The sequence below is a fragment of the Thalassophryne amazonica genome, chromosome 15 (assembly GCF_902500255.1).
Source record: "Thalassophryne amazonica chromosome 15, fThaAma1.1, whole genome shotgun sequence".
In the NCBI taxonomy this organism is placed as follows: Eukaryota; Metazoa; Chordata; class Actinopteri; order Batrachoidiformes; family Batrachoididae; genus Thalassophryne; species Thalassophryne amazonica.
In genome coordinates, this window is record NC_047117.1 from 62,172,242 (window position 1) to 62,192,632 (window position 20,391).

Consider the following 20,391-nt stretch of genomic DNA (forward strand, 5'->3'; position numbering starts at 1 on the left):
TGCTCAGCTTGACAGGTGAGGTGTGAGAGCTCATCTTGATGGGACTCTAGTCCAAACAACGAAGGGCTGGTTGGTGCTCTATGGCCAGTGTCTCTATTCTCTATAGGTTAACCACTAGGTGATAATGATTCCTTGTGTGATAGTTGTGCTCTGCTGGGAACACCTGCTGGGGACACCTTCTTAGAAAAGAATGCACAGGGGTGCATCTCGTCCTTGGCAGAGTGCTGAGACAAAATCGTCCCTGTTCCCACCCTGGAGGCATCAACCTCCACAATGAAATGGAGTGATGGATCTGGGATGTTCTGTACTGGAGTGGTGGTGAACTGGGCCTTCAGCTCCAGGAAAAGTTCCTGTTCAATAGGCTGTGAGGTGCTCCACACTCAAATACTATCCTCACGACCTTTGAGGAGTCCGATCGCGATCTGACATCTAATATAGGGTGCAGAAAACCTGAACCCTCTCGGCCCTTTCTCAAATGAGTTGAAGACCTCTGCTGTAGACTGAAGGTCATGTGACAGAATGAAAGGAAGGACCGGCAGATTTCCGGAGCTCCGTTGGAGCACTCGATCGGTGGAAAGGGAGGCTTTAGATGACGGCTGTTGCTCCGTAGGGAGTCATCAATAGCTTAGGAGCCAAACTTGCTCATTCAGGAAATGACTGCTGGCCAGTCAGAAGCTCTAAACATTTGATTACTGTTTCCTCAGAAGACTGTAGTGGATGAAGCATGTTTGTTAGCTCAGCTAACAGCTGCTCATGGGCATGGACTTTCTGAGCCCGCTCATACACACCCCCTCCTAATACCGAGTTCCCCCGTGGAGTCCGTCATGGCCATATTGTTGGGAAAGTGTAGTGACACGGACCCACAACAGGGGGCGTAAATGAACAGACAATGAAAGAGTCGAATATGAACACTTTACTGTTGTGAAAGAGCACAACCAAAACACAGCGGATTACAGAATTTGTGAAAACAGTCAGTCCACAAAGGTGACGTGTGGGCAGGCTCGAGGATAGAAGACGTCTGTCCTGAGAAGAACCGGAACCACACGATTTCCTCCGCCACCGAACCTGGAGAATACTGGAGCCGCCAAGTCCCGAGTCCCCAGGTGGCCACCGTCTCCGAATGTCGGATCTGGTACTGCTGGCGAGGAGCAAAAACAATAAGATGTGGGTGCGTGCACACCCAGTAACAACAATGGTGGAGATTCCACCTCCACCTCTCACACACACTCGTGCAGCTCCTGTCTTAAACACTTATCTGGTTGGGGTGTGAAGCGAAGCCGTCGCTGATTACGCCAACCTCACTGATAAGGCACTCCACAGGAAAGCAGCTGCAAAATGAATTCAGACTAAGACACAGTTAGATTCTGGCTGAGGATATTACCTTCACAGGTAGATGATATCTCGGCAACGAGGTGGAGATGACGTCCGGTCTTTATGGAGTGGAATGATGAAGTGTAGATGGGTGACAGCTGTCATGAGATGAGTGACAGCTGTCACGCCCGGCTGTATCCATGGCGGTGGCGCCCTCTAGTGCCTGAAGCCCGCACTTCAGGCAGGGCGCCCTCTGGTGGTGGGCCAGCAGTACCTCCTCTTCTGGCGGCCCTCACAACACATATTGTAATATAATGGTTTGGCAAAAAGATCCCAACACAGAGAACCAGAATGATGGAAGGTAAAATCATATTTATTGTTTAGGAGGCAAAAATATAACAGTCTTGAACAGAAGACTAAAAGTTTTGGTCAAAAATAGGCATTAGGTCCGGCAAACGGGTGATCAGTCCAGCGGGTACAGTCTCTCAAATGGACTACCCAAAAACAGACCAAAGGTCCGTAATAAAGTTCAATTTAAAATGGCAGGCAAAAATCAGGCACACGGAATGGCACCAAAGGTCTGTAACAGGAAGGAATAAGCAGGTTCTGAAAATGAATGAGGGAACATTTCCAGCTCTTCCAGTCTCCATACTCCTTTTCCTAAACTTGTTGCAGCTTCAGCTTTGCTTTCATGTTTGACTTTTTAGATTTTGGTTCCCAGGTTCACCTCATCAATGCTCAAGTGCATATGGTCCCATTTAAAATGATTCCTTGCTTTGTGCTTCCTTTAATTTTTCCTCCTTTAGCTTCAGTTTCATGTTTGGCTTTTTAGAGTTCTGCTGTCAGCTTCAAGTCATCCGTGCTCAAGTGCAAATGGAATAATGTAAATGTTAATCCAATCATTACCACTGCATATGAGGTCATGTTTTCACCTGTTTGTTTGCCTGTTAGCAGGATAACTCAAAAAGTAATGAAAGGATTTAAATCAAATTTGGCAAGCAGATAGAGGATGTTCTGGAAAATACATGACTCAGTTTTGGAGGCGATCTGGAATGTATGTTGAAATTGAAATCGAGAAGAACATTTGGCACATAGCAACAATGACCTCAAAAGTTGTGAGAGAATGTTGATGAAATTTGGAGAGCAGATGGATAATGTCCCAGAAAAATGAGGGATTTTATTTTGAATTTAATCCAGAACACATTTTGGATCCAGGGTCCAGAGGTTTTATGAAATTTTATGAGCATAGATACATTTTTTAGGAAACAAGTCTTGATGGTTGATGCAAGTGTCAAGTGGATTGGATATTTTGGCGGTGGGGTGCGCTCTCTCAGCGCCCTAACTGTTATTCATCAACTTGACTTCGAGTTAAACAATGTTTACGATATTTCCTTCCGATCTGCCTTGCTCCTCACCTCCAACTTGCCAACTTCCACTTCTTTCCTTATCTCGCTTCCTTTAATTGCTCCTTTCCCTAATATTCGGCTTCAAGTTTGACTTTTTGAATTCGTCTCTCAGCTCAGCGGGAGCTGCAGCACGCGCGTTTCCTGCGCAAAGTGCAAATAAAACTCTTTTTATGATCAAGGTGAGACAAGTGCCGAAGCAGTGATGCGCGCTTTGTCTTCTCCCGCTGCTGCAATTTGCGCCTCTGTGTGCGTCAGACATGTCATTACGGATGCGTCAAAGTGGATGTGCACCCCCCCCCCCCCAAAAAAAAGCTGATCCGCGCACCAAGACCCTTCCTACAGAGAGAGAGAGAGAGAGAGAGAGAGAGAGAGAGAGAGAGAGCGGTGGCACCGGGACGTGACCGAGCGAGTCTTAAATGCAGCCGCTGTTGTGTTTTCACGCCTGCAGGACATTTGATCAAACAAACAAAATCAGGGCTGTGGTCAGAGAAAAGTAACAGCACATCGCCTTAAAAAAACAAACAAACAAACAAACAAACAATCTTTCACAGGTACTGTGAGTTTGCTGGAGATGTTTTGAAGGTGATAAGTGTTGTGGTTTTCACTGAAACCTTGTGTGTCTTGTCTCTGTCCAGCAGCGGACGCGCTCCTGGACAGTCGTGCTCGCCATGAGGAGGTCCGCGGACGTCGTGCTCACGCTGGTGCTCGTCGCGTCCCTGTCGAGCCGGTGCGCGCTCGGCATCTACGGGATGTTCGCGGCGCAGAGCTCTCCCCCGGACCCGTGCTACGACGAGCACGGAAACCCGCGCCGCTGCATCCCCGATTTCGTCAACTCCGCCTTCGGGAAGGAGGTGCGGGTGTCCAGCACGTGCGGGAAGCCGGCGGGCCGCTACTGCGTGGTGACGGCGGCGGAGAAAGGAGAGGAGAGGAGCCGGAGGTGTCACACCTGCGACGCGTCCGACCCAAAGAGTTCCCGGCCCGCGGCCTACCTGACCGACCTCAACAACCCGCACAACCTGACGTGCTGGCAGTCGGAGAACTTCCTGCAGTACCCGCAGAACGTCTCCCTGACGCTGTCTCTCGGCAAGAAGTTTGAGGTCACTTACGTGAGCCTGCAGTTCTGCTCGCCCCGGCCCGAGTCCATGGTCATCTACAAGTCCATGGACTACGGCAAGACCTGGGTGCCGTTCCAGTTCTACTCCACCCAGTGCCGGAGGATGTACAACAAACCCAACAGGGCCGCTATCACCAAGCAGAACGAGCAGGAGGCCGTGTGCACGGACTCTCACACCGACATGTACCCGCTGATCGGCGGCCTGATCGCCTTCAGCACGCTGGACGGCCGACCGTCCGCGCACGACTTCGACAGCTCCCCGGTGCTGCAGGACTGGGTGACGGCCACCGACATCAGAGTGGTCTTTAGCCGCCTGCACACTTTCGGCGACGAGAACGAGGACGACTCGGAGCTGGCCCGGGACTCCTACTTCTACGCCGTGTCGGACCTGCAGGTCGGAGGGAGATGCAAGTGCAACGGGCACGCGTCCCGGTGCGTGAAGGACCGGGACGGCAATCTGGTGTGCGAGTGCAAACACAGCACCGCCGGACCGGAGTGCGACAGGTGCAAACCGTTCCACTACGACCGACCGTGGCAGAGAGCCACGGCGCGCGAGGCCAACGAATGCGTGGGTAAGTGATCCACGCGCGCTCTGACGCGTAGACGTGCACGTATATGTCATAATCGGACCAACCCAGTCTCATGATGGCATTAGGAAAAGTCTATTAATATATGGGTTCGTAATATCGTCACGAAAAGCGCCCGTGTTCGTGACGTAGACACATTTTCTACATGCATTACCATTATTATTAATAATAACAATATTTAATGTCAGAGAAAATGTGCGCAAACTTTCAACACGAACAGCAAACCAGATTTTTTAAAATAAATTTATTTATCTATTTATTTGCATATATCCACAAACATTCAATTTCTTTTATGTCACACATGAGGTGAATTTCAGAAGCACTTCAAATGCACCTGTAATTGCACACAAGAACATTTACTGCTGCATTGATAGAAAAATAATGCTTTTTGAAATTTATTCGAGGAATTCTGCAACAACCCTCAAACCACAGGCACGATTTTATTACCACACTGACATTTTCCACACAATGAAATTTGTCAACTTGTGCTTATGTAATTAAGAATATTATTTCATACATTTAGCTATTTATTACAGCCTTATAAAGTCATCAAGGCACTTAACGCATTTTAATTTTTTCAACAGTGATATCACGTGATTTCATTTTATCTACCTACTAAAATAAATAAAATAGCTATAATAGTGGGTGTTTTCATAATTGCATGTGGGGCATTATTCCGTTAAGATTACAAATAAACCACAGCTTATCATTGCAGTTATGCTTTTTTTATAAAATAATCTAAAATAATCTGTCACAATTTGTGTGAAAACGTTTTAGTAATTTAGTGTTATTACATGGCCCAGATTTATGATGATTACAGTTTAAGCATCAGTCTTTTTTATAAATATGAATTTAGTTTGAGATAAGAGAATGTAATCTGAATTTTGAAGATTATTTTGTATTAAAAAAATACTTTTGTGGATTTTGTTCTGTAGGATTTCACAAAATTATGGCAGTTTTTTTTCCCCACAAAAGCTTCAAAATATGTTCATTTTTGGTGTTGTTTATTTTTCTTGTTTGATTGTTCAGGAAACTCCTTTTTGGTCACACATCAGCCTGAATTGACATTTTGGTTTGAAGTCATTCTCTTTATTTTGGAGGAGGATTGTTTTATTATTTATTTAGTTTTAAATGAGAGTTGACACAGTTGGATGTTGATGCTGCTGCTGCTGACGAGGTGTCAGAAGAAGAGGATCAGCAGGAGCAGAGAGATGTTGATGATTGAGGCTGAAAGTTAAAAACCAACAGAAAGCTTGTGATCATTTCCATTCTCTGTCTGCGTGCTGTTTGACACCGAGCAGCACATGTCAGCAGCTGTTTAAAAGCTTTTTGTTTGCTGGATTTGTCTAAAGCTCAGACACATTCCCAGACTCAAGGTTCGCTTAAATCAACAGCTTTGTGCAAATCATGTACTATATAAATCTGAACCAACTGCACAACAATTCACTGTGGCGGCAATGTTGAAACACTGATAATCAAACTGATTGAACCTCAGATTAAAAAATCAACAACAAAAAACCTCTTTAAATTAGCATCATCACAACAGTGTCCAACTTTTGTCTTAATGTAGCTAGTTAAACGTCCTTTCATATTGTTTCTTTCTGCAGTGCTTTAAAATTAACATACAAGTGATCTACAGACTGTATAAGTTTCTATAAAATAATCAATTGAAAAAATCAGTAATCAATAATTTATCATATGTTTTTACAAAAACATCATGCTGTTGATTATTTAGATGATCATCCTGTTGGTTGTCTTTGTGGAATCATGTATTTTACTCAAAAAAGTAAATGAGGTTGTGCATTTTCTATTAACTTTTTGTTTTAATTTACTAAAAATACATATTATTGTTGAGTTGTTGAAATTCTTTAGTTCATTTATTTACATGGACTTAATCACTTAATCATTTTGATTTTAACTGACCTAATAATATTTTGTGAAACCTATACACAAATCATATTGTTTAAAGCTTATGAGAATGGGCTGTAATCCTACAAAGTATTCAGGAATTTAATTAGTCTCAACAGGTTTGTTATTTTATTTAATGCATAACATATTTTTCTTGCATTAGATTATTTTTTATTTGACATTTGGAATTTTGAGCTACTTTTTTAAAATTAATATGCAAAAAATCTGTTACTTTATACTACTTTTAATAAAATATATGAAATAATATCATTTATTTTTTAATTGATATTTGGAAATTTCAACTTTGGTGTATCAACATGCAAATGCCAAAATAAACTTTCAAAATCATATTTCTAAAGAAACAGAGTTTTTAAAGGGGCCGTATTGTGTAAAAATGTTTTAAATTAACATTTTACAGTAAAATATGGTTGAGATTTCGTATTAAGCATCCCCAAAAGTCCAACAATTGTATGACTACATGTACAAAATTCTCTGCTGTTATCAGAATGCAGGCCTAAATGGCTTGTTTTAGTCTTCTGTGACATATGTCACATATTGTTAAATATATTAACTACAATGATTTTATTGCACAGCCACAAAATCATCTGATGTATGATTCTGGTTAAAAGAAAAAGCTGTTTATTTGTGAACTCTTTCACAAATAAACACAAGTGTTTGTTGTTCACAGACTTTATTGGTTTTTCAGTGTACGAAGCACCACATCTTGAGAAGGAGGTGTCTGGGAGAAGGCATGCTATTGGTGTACATGTGGACAAACATACAGTAATCGCACAGATGCTTGAAAGTTAGTTGCTGCATTCCAACATAATGACCGACCCTGTTGGATTGACTGGATTCCACAAACTCTGGAGCATTTCTGTGTGCAGTCATCTCGTATGTGGAGGAAAACGGCACACAAATCTCAGTATTTCCTCTTAAAGTGCACTTTGCTGATTACTTCATGCCCCCAAGGACACGTGTCCTCCTGCATGTGCACCTTGATCCATTTGGGATATTGACTCTCCACAGTGCAGGAAAAGCTTAGAAAGCAATGAGACCATCAGGAGAATTAAGATGATGCAAACTGGGATTTAATGTGATCCCTTGGCTGACCATTTATTCATCCAATTTTTAAAGTTTGGCCAAGAACCGAATGTGAGCCAAACAATAAGTTGTGCACACTGTGAAATCTACCAGACAAAAAAAGACAAGTTCTCAAGAATTCTCAGCCAAAATTAATATATTGGCACATTTTTAGTGTTGCATTTTCAGTGTTGCCACACAGGACACACATCAGACACATCTGTTGATTAACCTTTATACATTTTAAATGATAAACTCCTACATATAAAGCACGCTTAACTCAAAAAGCAACAAAGCGCATGAACTGATTAAATAGATCTTTTCTTTTTTAGGGAAAAGGTTTGCGCATACAATTGGATGTATTTGGTTTTCAAGAACGTTAGCTCTAAGGCGTGCAGAATGAGGAGGTTGATAGCGCGCCGTGAGAGGAGCAGGCAAAGAGGAGGAGCTCAGGCAAGGATGACAAAAAGAAAAAAAAGGGAGCTGTAAGAGAAAGCACGAGCAGAAAAGGCAAGGTAAAGGGACAGCATGGCCTCTGGGCTATCGGAGGGTTTTAATCATCAGGTTTTTCTTTAAATGCTGGTTGGACGTGTTTTCCTTCCTCTCTTTTATTCAGATTTACAAATGCAGCATGTGCAGATCCAGCACGGTTCAGTGTGATACTGATGGTTTTAACAGACTCTCTTACCTCACTATATAAAAGTTCACATTACCAGCTGAAGTGATCTAAATCTGCCTTCTCTTTGCCCACGTAGGACACAGATCTGATGTCTTCTCAGCTGTGTTTTTTATGTCACCTCTTGGACTTAACTGTGATTTATGTCTGTTCTGTGTTTGCTTTGAGAAGTCAGATCCCAGTTTGTTTTAAAACCTGTTGATCCTCTGTTTGGGCAGCATGGGGTCTTAGTGGTTAGCACTGCTGGCTCACAGCATGAAGGTCCTGGGTTTGATCCTCACCTGGCCCTTTCCATGTGTTCGTGTGGGTCCCCTCCTGGTGCTCTGGTTTCCTCCCACTTCTAAAGATATGCAGGTTAGGTGTCTTGTAGACTTTAAATTGATCATAGGTGTGAATGTGTGTTGGTTCTGTGACAGACTGGCAGTCTGTACAAGGTGTACAGCCACCTCCCCCCACGCCCCAATGAACCTTAATTGGAATAAGTGGGTATAGACAATGAATTGATGCCATCATTCAGGGTCAACACCTCACCCTGCCTGGTCAGAATAAACATAGATGATATCCACAGTGATGGGGAGGTAGATGTTATGTGCTACTCACTATACACAGAGCATACATGCACAGTGCACCTGCTGAGGTAAGGCACATCTGAGTGCTGTGCTCTGAAAATGCCATAAACTCACTGTGCTAGACTATAGATCTGGGCATGAAAAGGATGACAGCACTGAGTGGAAAAGGCAGACTGTATGTACACTGGATAAACTCTCTATGAAGCACAAGTGAGATGGTACCAAATGTCATCATGGGCGTACCTGACTCTGCCTACATCCCAGCCAACCCTTAAATAGGTAAAGAGGGAGAACGTGGGCAAGACTGGTGTGGTTTGTTCCAACAGAAACGGTATGTTAACGATTCCGGTTTTGGGCTCCAATCCAAACTTGACATCCCTGAACCATTTAGAACAAAAAATATCATCCCCAAACCAGTTAATAATGTTCCATGTCAGCTGTGGGACACTGAAAATGCTGTATATGCTAGACCTGTATGTGGTGCTGTAACCCTCCCATGAAAAACAGAGAAGACGACAATATAGCGTTCAGTAGCACAGAGCAGAAGCGTAACACTGAGTAAAATAAAGCATTTTAAGAGAAAAAACATCAGCACTGATCATCTGAAATAAACTTATTGTGTATTTAAAATGAAGCAGTGTGTTTATGTATATTCAAAAGACACGGCGCTGTGTTGCTGTCCACCACAGAGACCAACATAATGGGCCGAGCGCTAAATAGCAGCTAAAGCTAAAGCTACAGTCCTCACGTGACCATTCATACAGTTCCGACTGTTTAAAATATTAAAATCATTCACACACTGAGTAAATATAAAGTTTTAATCTGACCTGTTCTTTCATTTCGGTCTGATTCATCATCACAGCCCAACGATAAGATGTTCTTGTTTTGGAATATGACATCTGGGAAATACTTTAATTCCTTATTGTGGAAATTACTGAAGAAATTGATTTTTAAAGAAGTTCCTCAACATAGCACTCCATTCAGGCATCCACTGTCTTGAAAACCAATAAACTCAATGTTTTTAAAGAATTCCCTCGACGTTTGGGTGCATATCTCAGCGTGAAACACAGGAGGCGGCGCTTTGACCCGCCAACAACAACCAATATAAGTGAAAGACTGGAGGTTAACCTAAATTTCAATTCAATTCAATTTATTTCATTTATATAGCGCCAAATCATAAAGTTGCCTCAAGGCGCTTCACACAAGTAAGGTCTAGCCTTACCAACCCCAAGAGCTAGCACACAGGTGACAGTGGTAAGGAAAAACTCCCTCTGATGATTTGAGGAAGAAACCTCAAGCACACCAGACTCAGAGGGGTGACAAAGTTTCACAAAGCTGAAGAAACAGAAAACATGAAATCAAAACAACATCTGCTGCATCAGCTTTAGGCAAGGCATCTCACGGTCAGTCCAGCATCCTATGGTCCATAGCCTCGAATCCCATGCGGCACCCTCTGCACCTCGGACAGCGAGAAAAACAGAATCAGTCGGCCAGAAAAATCTCACCCAAGGTATAGTTCATCAGCACTAAATCAATAGGAAAGCAGAGAAAATACTAAGGTGATCGCCAGCCGCTACAGCCTTAAGCTTCACTAACAGACCCAGAACTTAGATAATGTTGAGGCCGAGATCTGTTCTGTTACTAATAAAATTAATTTTAAAGGATAGGAAGCATAGTACCATACTATGCCAGTATGCTAGCCATACAAAAGGGAGAATAAATATGTCTTAAGTCTCAACTAGAATGTCTCCACAGAATCTGACTGTTTTATTGATGCAGATAGATCATTCCACAAAGCAGGTGCATGATAAGAGAAAGCTCTGTGACCCGCAGACTTTTTATTCACCCTAGGGACACAAAGTAGTCCTAGGCCCTGAGATCGCAGAGCCTGAGCTGGTACATAGGGTTTAAGTAGGTCAGCTAAGTAAAGAGGTGCTAGTCCGTGAATAATTTTATAGGTTAATAGCAGAACCTTAAAATCTGACTTCACAGAGACAGGAAGCCAGTGAAGCCAAATCAGTGTAATGTGGTCAAACTTTCTGCTTCCTGTCAAGAGTCTGACAGCAGCATTTTTAACCAGTTGGAGACCCCTAATGCTGGGCTGTGGTAAATCAGAAAATAGAACATTGCAGTAGTCCAATCTAGAAGAAACAAATGTGTGGATCAGAGTCTCAGCATCAGCCACAGACAGGAACAGGACAAATATTTGCTATATTTCACAGGTGGAAGAAAGCAGTACTTGTAATATCTCTAATGTGGAGGTCAAAGGACAATGTGGGATCAAAAATCACCCCAAGGTTCCTCACTTTGTCAGTGTGATGTATGACACACGAACCTAGGTTAAGCATTTGCTGGTCAAACTGATGCAGATGTCTCGCTGGACCAAGAACCATCATTTCGGTCTTGTCTGAGTTTAAAATTAAGAAATTGCTGGACATTCAGCTTTTCACTGATGCAAGGCAATTCTCTAAGGATTTTATGTGTATGAATTTACCAGCAGGTAATTGGCATGTACAGCTGAGTGTCATCAGCATAGCAATGAAAGGTAATCCCACAATGCCACAATATGTGCCCAAGGGGAGCTATATAAAGGGAGAAAAGCAAGAGGCCTCAGATGGATCCCTGTGGAACCCCATATTTCATGTCACCAAGGTTGGAGGTAGTGTTGTTGTACAAGACACAATGAAAACAACTGGTTAGGTATGATGTCAACAATGCAAGAACATTCCCAGTAATCCAAAAATTTCAATTTTGTTCCTAGCAAAATACCAAAAGTTTCTGGTTTTCTCTTTTTATTCCACGAACTATTCAAAGCATTGGCTGTTAGTACAATTAGCTGCACAGCAAGTCGTGTTAGGTTACATATGTGTCATAGAATGCTCAGAAATTACTCAAAATTGAATTCACAGCAGATAGCAGGTCCCTGGACTGAGTTTGTCAGCACACGGCTGTCAGTCAAAGCAATCACACATCTAATTATTCATATCTTTATAGCTTAACATAGTTTCAACCGATGAGTTGATGTTTATTTCTGTTCTAAAATTAGGATTTTTAACATGGGTTTCTCTGGAGAGTGGCTTGCTTTCAGCCTTAAGCAGACAGCCAAGGAACTGCAAGATCTGGCACCAGTGGTGGGCACAGCTAATCAAAAAGTTAGCTTCAATAACTGGTAATCAGCTAACTGAAAAGTTATCTTTTTTTAATGCTAAACCAATAAACTGCCTAAAAAATTATCGGAAGCTACAGATAACCGATAATTTTAAGTTTTGCCTCCCATATGCTCTCTGCTACTAAGAAGCTGATTTTGAGTTTAAACACCACCAAAGCTTCTGATAAAACCAGTGCTTGTCTTTGTGCACTCTGCCCCCTGCTGTAGGAAAGTGTCATTTACCCTGACAAGATACAGCGGTCCCGTGAAATGGAAAGCAGGTTTGAATTATGGTTTTGCTTTAAAAATAAAATTATTACGGATAGAATAACTACATTAATGTAACCTCTTAAAATGTACAAAGTGATATATAACACATATCTGTTAATTTTAAAATAATGCACTAATTCGGAAGATTTGAACATTAACACACAGATCCCCAATGGGGATTATGGGTAACTAAGCCTTCGCTCATACTGATTGGTTGATTCATTCATTTTATGTAAAACCAACACAAGTGAATCAATGTAACGTGTTGGTGTTTACAAATAAATGTGCTTTTGTGAAATATGTCATTTTTTTCATTTGTATAAAAAAGAAAGAAATTTTCAAGATCCCGCTAAACAGCACCTAAACTCACGCGTGATGACATTACCGGTTAGGGAGACAAGGTTTCTTTCAATAACAAGAACTGTCAAAAAACTTTCTCGTGTGTTGGAATTGTGTGGCGATAGGAATCGCCTTTTGAATGCTTGAATAGCAATGTCAGTCGCACAAAGAAATAAATTATAGTGATAACAGATCAATCAGTCACTCCGTGAGGCGTCATAACATCAAGCCTGGTTCACATGGCAAGATAATTAGGCCGATCTTCCCCTTCCGACAGTCTTAAAGACGCCTCAACAATCGTGATGACGCTAAATATAATCTTATCAGATATTCCTGCCATGTGTGGTGTGTTAAGAAGGATGTGAGGAGCTAAATGTGACATGCAGCCAATCAGAAAGTGAGGTGTCTGACCTGGGAATGTTCGTATGTGAAATCAGTTTGTGTGTGTTGTTTTTACCGTGTGGCTGACACCACACACTGTACAACTAATCCTGTCAGATCTGTGATTTTTTTTTTTATCTCCATGTGTGGGGACTCTCAGGTTTTGGAACCCTACAGATAATTTTAAAATCCTGTGGCCAACAACACTGTGATATAACCGGTCACCAGTAGATGGCAGTGTTCTTTGCATTTTGACGCTGGTTATATCACACGGCCTGAATCACAATTTCTGCTTTTGGAAAAGCAACCAGGGCTCTTCTGGCATTTTTACATAAAACAAACACAATAACAGCATCTATAAACCCAGATAATATATTCACGAGAGTTTTAGGCACAATATACAAAGAGTTTAATGCTGTTGTCCATGTGGAGCCTGATCAGAGTCATTTCTCCTGTCGTGAACTTTTACCCACAATGCACTGTGCACACACCATGTCCACACTGAAACCTTAAAAATTATTGCATTACATTAAAACTAAAACATATACTCAACAAAAATATAAACGCAACACTTTTGGTTTTGCTCCCATTTTGTATGAGATGAACTCAAAGATCTAAAACTTTTTCCACATACACAATATCACCATTTCTCTCAAATATTGTTCACAAACCAGTCTAAATCTGTGATAGTGAGCACTTCTCCTTTGCTGAGATAATCCATCCCACCTCACAGGTGTGCCATACCAAGATGCTGATTAGACACCATGATTAGTGCACAGGTGTGCCTTAGACTGCCCACAATAAAAGGCCACTCTGAAAGGTGCAGTTTTATCACACAGCACAATTCCACAGATGTCGCAAGATTTGAGGGAGCGTGCAATTGGCATGCTGACAGCAGGAATGTCAACCAGAGCTGTTGCTCGTGTATTGAATGTTCATGTCTGTACCATAAGCCGTCTCCAAAGTCGTTTCAGAGAATTTGGCAGTACATCCAACCAGCCTCACAACCGCAGACCACGTGTAACCACACCAGCCCAGGACCTCCACATCCAGCATGTTCACCTCCAAGATCGTCTGAGACCAGCCACTCGGACAGCTGCTGGAACAATCGGTTTGCATAACCAAAGAATTTTTGCACAAACTGTCAGAAACCGTCTCAGGGAAGCTCATCTGCATGCTCGTCGTCCTCATCGGGGTCTCGACCTGACTCCAGTTCGTCGTCGTAACCGACTTGAGTGGGCAAATGCTCACATTCGCTGGCGTTTGGCACGTTGGAGAGGTGTTCTCTTCACGGATGATGCGAAGGAGATGTGTTACACTGCATGAGGCAAATGGTGGTCACACCAGATACTGACTGGTATCCCCCCCCCCCCCCAAATAAAACAAAACTGCACCTTTCAGAGTGGCCTTTTATTGTGGGCAGTCTAAGGCACACCTGTGCACTAATCATGATGTCTAATCAGCATCCTGATATGGCACACCTGTGAGGTGGGATGGATTATCTCAGCAAAGGAGAAGTGCTCACTATCACAGATTTAGACTGGTTTGTGAACAATATTTGAGGGAAATGGTGATATTGTGTATGTGGAAAAAGTTTTAGATCTTTGAGTTCATCTCATACAAAATGGGAGCAAAACCAAAAGTGTTGCGTTTATATTTTTGTTGAGTATATATCTGATATTTTCACTTTATAAAACTTCAGACGTGACATTAATTTAAATAACTTGTCCGAAATTAGTTTGGTTAAAATTCTAACCATAAGTTAAAACTCTATGCCTCTGGATGACTTGGGTGCTGTTGCCAGCGTATTAGTATGGGGTCAAAAGAAATGAGTTTTTTTCTTTTCTATGACCAGTTCTTCTTTGCCTGCAGAGGATAGAGCGGTTTATTCTGGAACCAGTTCTTCTCTTTGTAGAAAATAGAACTGCGCATCTACAACAACAAAAAAACTACGTCTGCAAAAGTAGACGTGTTAGCGGCCTAAAAATTATCGGACCAAAACTTATCGGAAGATAATTGGTCCGATGATGGTTTTCAAAGTTATCTGAAAAGCTAATCCAATAATGAAAGCATTATTTTTGATAATTAGCAGTTCTGTGCCCACCACTGTCTGGAACTAGGCTTCATTTTTAAGCACTGGAGGATGGGATTTGGTGACACTTACCAATGACACTTGCATTGCTTTGTGCATTGCAGAAGATAGGGCCCATATAATGTCAGTTTTTCCATCCCATTGGCTCCGGCTTGTTATGTTGTTCATGCTGGAGCTACTAAACAGCTGGAAACACAGAGGAGTTCTAATCTTTATTTGGAGTACTTTCACTCCTTGTGCACGTCTCCATCGTGATGTGCACGCACACAGACACAAACACACACATACACACACAACTGCACAGTCACACACTGAGCTTTTGTCAGATAGTGAGGAGCGGGTTCATCCTCCACTTAAAAATATCTCTGTGAGCTCTTATCAGTGTTTACCACCATTTTTATAAACCACGACCTAAAAAAGAAAAAAGAAAGTCAGTTCCAGCAACAGATGATCAGCTCCTGCTTCTGGTTTAGATTCTGAGCCCTGTTAAATGTCTCAGACACACAAAAACACGGCCAGTGAGGCAGAAATTATTGTAAGCAAGGCTGACAGTGCTGTATATCAAACCGTGTAACTGAACACTGGGGAAGACAGCCAGACGCTCACACGCACGCATGCACGTACGCATGCACGCACGCACACACACACACACACACACACACACACACACACACACACACACACACACACACACACATATGCTGTTGCTTTGTCACTTACCTTATCTTCATTTTCCATTTTAAAATTTGTTTAACCCTTTGATGTTGTGATTCTATAAACCTTTTGAAACTTTAAACCAAATGAACCAATTATTTCACGAAGCCATTCGCTGTGTCAAAGTAGCAGAAACAGTGAGTGAACCAGTTGATTGAGAATATGATCCGCTGTTTCAATATGCTCAACAAACTAAGTGAATCAAATGGTTCAGACATTGATTCATTTTAACAAACAAATGAAACATTATGATCCGATTGATTCACAAAGGCATTTGGATTTTGACATGCTCAAAACAGAAAAAGAAGTCACTGTTTCAAAAACACTGAAAATAAAAATAAAAATCGCCCGGTTTCTGTGAGGCTGGCTGAAAGGTTTGTGAGTAATCCTGCTAGCAGTCAAACAGACAAATAAACTATAAATGTTGGTAATACAGGATTATTTAATAACAAAGCTACTTCAACCGCACAATCCTTGGAGTCAGATCATGTGTGTAACCTCAACAATTTTGGCTTTATTGTGAGCAGTATGTGACAAACAGTGTAGATATTTGAGCATTCTGAAGGGTGGATGATCTTGAAGCTATTACTGTCAGCGTTTGGCAGGAGCTCTTTTTTTTTGTAGCTTGGATCTTGGAGCCAGTTGTTGCTCGTCATGAGGACCGTTCAAGAAGCAATTCTGTTTCAACAGCGTCCCTGTTTTGCACAGATAATAAATTCTGACATTTCTTTGACAAGTGAAAATGAGTTTAGATTAAAAAGTCCAACTGCATGCAAAACGCTTTAATTAAAAGGGGTGTTTTCGTGCTGAAAGAGAAATTAAACTACGCTTGCCACTGGCTGACAACATTCATTAAAATTAAAACTAAATCTGTGCGCTGCGCAGCATTCGGCTGAAGCAGAAAAAAGATCATTTACATTACAATCCATTTTGGAGCCACTAACGGAGCTCAGATCCGACAGCTCGGGGTGATGGAATGTGTTTCGTTGTCAGAAAAGACAAACCTCCTCTCTGAAAATGTGTCTGCTGGTGAGTTCACTGTCCTTTGGGCAAAGTCAACTTTGCTGCGGCCGCTCTTTTATTTCGCTGCTTTTGGCTGAAACACATAATGTAACCCAGATCCCACTCCCAGTGTGTCTTCACCTTTCAGCTGGTGTCTCTGTGCCAGGATTTTAACCACAGCTTTGTTTTTGGGTTATCCATATTCCATTGCTGGGCTGGCCTCGGGCCGGCATTCGCATCCTCGTCACCCTCATTGGGGCTTGAACTCAGCCAGGAGCACACCGTCCAGCAGGGTCATAAAACTTATCATCATCTGAGTACCGTCATCGTCTCCTCTGCTTTGATGAGGAGTATGACAGCATGTGCTCTGATTACACTTTGAACATAAACTCAAAATGTGTTTGTTGCATTTAAAATATTAGCAAATGAGTCACGGTGCAAAGTTCCAGCAGCTGGTGACAAACGATCTGGTTGATGAGATCCAAGTACGACCTGAATGTCGAGTGACTGAGCCAAAGATTTGCAGGTGAAGGTGTTAAATGATCTCTTACCCTTTGTTGTCTTTCTGTTTCTGTGCCATCAGTTGGAATTCACTTAGCTGGAAGCTTGGGAATGTCAGAGTTTTATTCTTGCCCTGCCAAAGAACCAAGAACATAAAAGACTGTAAGGCTGAAGGCCCTTTCATACAAGACTCCAATACTCAAGCATCTAGGAGAAATAAGGCAGCCAGCCCAAAACAGAAGACAAACTGGAGCTGATGTTTCAGAGCACCCTGAGCTTTGTAACACAAGTTCAGGGTGTGACCTTTCAGGGTCACCCAAGGTCAAAGGTGATGTGACTATAGAAAGGTGAAATATGACCTCATATTATATGGTACGACGCTACGCGCGCTCTGATTGGCTGATTTCCGCTCTGATATTTTCCATATCAGACTGTTACCATGACAATCGGTCCGGATCACGTATCACTTTTGTTACAAAGCAGAAAACTGAAAACATGATGAGAAAAACCAACCAAACAGATTGAAAGCTGACCAGCTAATGACAGGACCATCTGTTAGCAAGTTTGGAGGTGAAGAAAGCGAACAGGTCTGACTACGAGCCCAAAACTGACAGCAGCTTAAATATTCGGGCGATACTGTAAGTTTGCATGTTTACATATATATTAGTCATATAATAAACAAATGATTAACAATAACTTTGCTTGCTCGGGCTGTACGGGAATATCAGACCTCTGTGCTTTTCGCACGGACCTCGCTAAAAGTTCAAGTCGTACTGTCAACACCTTGTACCCATGGGTAATGTGGCCTCTGAAGTTGTGTGAAGTCACCTCATCGGCTGTGTGCAAGATGGAATCAAAGACCAATTCGTTCATCTGCAAATGGCTTTGGCTCACAAGGTGCTTTTCATCAGCAGGCCTGTATGGGAACAACACTCTCCAGCTTCCCCGAAAGTCCATCACCTTAGGGTACAAGCAGGAGAAGGCGAGGCTCGTGATGGAGGGCAGAAGAGGAGGTGCAGAAGGCAGTGAGTAGGTTAGAGCACCAGGAAGTGGTGGGCAGAGGCCAGACAAGGCGTGCTGCCTTGGGATTGGGTGATCCGCTCATCCTGTGGTCCAGACCCAGTCAGAAGGAGGGGAAGAATCTCATTGTTTCTGAACTCACAAGGATGGCAGAAGAAGAACACAGGGTCAAGGCAGTGGTGCAGGGGCAGCAGGGTCATTAGACTACATGGGAGGGGGTTGCAAGTCGAGTGGTGAGCTGGGCAGACGTGTGGAAACTGCCATAGCCCCAATTCAGTTTCCTCATCCGGGCAATGTACAATACCCTGCTCTGCACCTGAAACCTCCACAGTGGCTGGGCACGTAACGGGCCTCAGACCACTGTAGAACCATCAGTGTCCCCCTACGTCACATTCTGCAAGGGTGCAAGTCCTCACTATCCCAGGGACAGTTCAGATGGTGCCATCATCAAGTGCTCTGGAAACTGGCAGTTGGGTGGAGAAGAAAAGGCAAGACATGAGCCAGGGGGTTCAGTCAGGGAGACATCAGTGGATGCATTTCCTTAGAGAAGTGGAATCTGCAGACACGAATAGGAGATCAGCATCCACTCTCCTCGGACCAGGGAAGGACTGGAGATTGGGGCGGGACCTTGGTCTTTAGCTCCATTTCCCAGGAGAGCTCTGCAGCACCACATTGCAACCAGATATGGTGCTGTGGGACACATCCAAAAAACTGCTCTTTTGTTCGAGCTGATTCTACCATGGGAAAAGGGAATGGAGGAAGTGCACGAAAGAAAGAGAGCAAAATACTCTGACCTGGTCTCGGAATGCAGGGAGAGTGGATGGAGGACAAGACTCTTTCCATTGGAAGTTGTCACAAGGGGGTTTGTGGACAGATCTACAACATACATGCTGAAGGAACTGGGACTGAGGGGCAAGGATCTACACAAAGCTACCAGGGAGCTTTCAGAGGAAGCAGAGAAAGCAAACTTTTGGCTGTGGTTGAGGAGGTGGCACAAGGTATGGGGAGCCAGCAATTCCTGAGACAGGCTAGCTGTGGGGGTGACTGTGAGACTTGCTCACTGCCCCGCCACCAGGAGATGTTCTGGGTTAAGGAGCAAAACATCTGTGAATGGGGGTCTTCTGGCTGATGAGCCCACAGCTAGCCTAGAGGCACTGTGGGAGGTGCGACAGGTCTACTGTGTAGCTTAGCAGGTATTAACACCTACCTGTGATGTTTATTATTAACATTATTATTATTATTATTATTATTATTATTGCACCTGGTCTGCTCTGTGTCAGTCTGATCCCATCAGATCTCAGAAGCTAAGCAGTGCAGGATCTGGTTAGTACTTGGATGGGAGACCTCTTTGGAACACCAGCGGCTGTGTGTGTTTCTCCAGGTAACATTGGAGTTGCGTCAGGAAGGACATCCGGCGTAAAACTTGTGCCAAATACCAGTGCGGATCTGGCTGTATCCGCTGTGGCGACCCCGAACAAAAACGGGAGCAGCCGAAAGGAAAACAACAACATTATTATTATTATTATTGTTGTTGTTGTTATTGTTATTATTTTATTATTACTTCTATTTTATTTGATTTTTAAATGGACCACAATGGAAAAAAAGTGTTTTCACTTTCTTGTCATCCATGTATTTTTAAAGTATTTACAACTATATTATGTACTTACATTGAAGTTAATAAAATCACGCACGCACACACGCCTGCACGCACGTATTTAACATGTAGATGATTTACCGCCCCCTGTTGGAATGGCATGTGAGTCCACAATCCAGAATGTAATTATCAATGTCCTTTGTTCAGTGTTGTTAGCTAATGCCCGTAGTTGCTCCAAAAATATTAGTCCTATCAATGCTCCCTTTTGGCAGCGTTCATCCTTGATCCAAAATACATAAACACACCAAGCGGCAAATGTCAGCTCTCCACAGTCCGTCCATGATCGAAATTACACACACACACACACACACACACACACACACACACACACACAACACACACACACACACACACACACACACACACACACACACACACACACACACACACAGAGAGAGCTTTTTGTCTCTTCTATATTATGCCAGAAGCAGGTGCTCTTATTTTTGCACACCCACAAACACATGGTGGCAGAAGACATCACTCGCACTACACGTTTCACTCATGGTAACGGCAACATGATACTTAACTAAACTGAATAAACCAACTTAACTACAAAAACACAATAATCAATAACACTAACAACACTGTTAAACTAACATGAACCACCTTTTAAAAA

The 20,391-nt window shown here is 42.7% G+C and overlaps 1 protein-coding gene across 3 annotated transcripts in view; it reads left to right on the forward strand.

The window, feature by feature from the left end:
* Nucleotides 1–3,126: 3,126 nt before the first annotated feature.
* The window catches only part of ntn1a (netrin 1a), a 148,987-nt gene continuing 131,722 nt past the window's right edge, over nucleotides 3,127–20,391 (forward strand). For 2 of the 3 annotated variants that reach the window (XM_034188210.1, XM_034188208.1), the window contains exons 1-2: nucleotides 3,127–3,268; nucleotides 3,353–4,403. In XM_034188210.1, the coding sequence (XP_034044101.1) occupies nucleotides 3,386–4,403 (1,018 nt within the window). In that variant the 5' untranslated portion in view covers nucleotides 3,127–3,268; nucleotides 3,353–3,385. Of the gene's footprint in view, nucleotides 3,269–3,349; nucleotides 4,404–20,391 lie in introns of those variants that run through there. The other variant, XM_034188209.1, reaches the window with a different exon arrangement.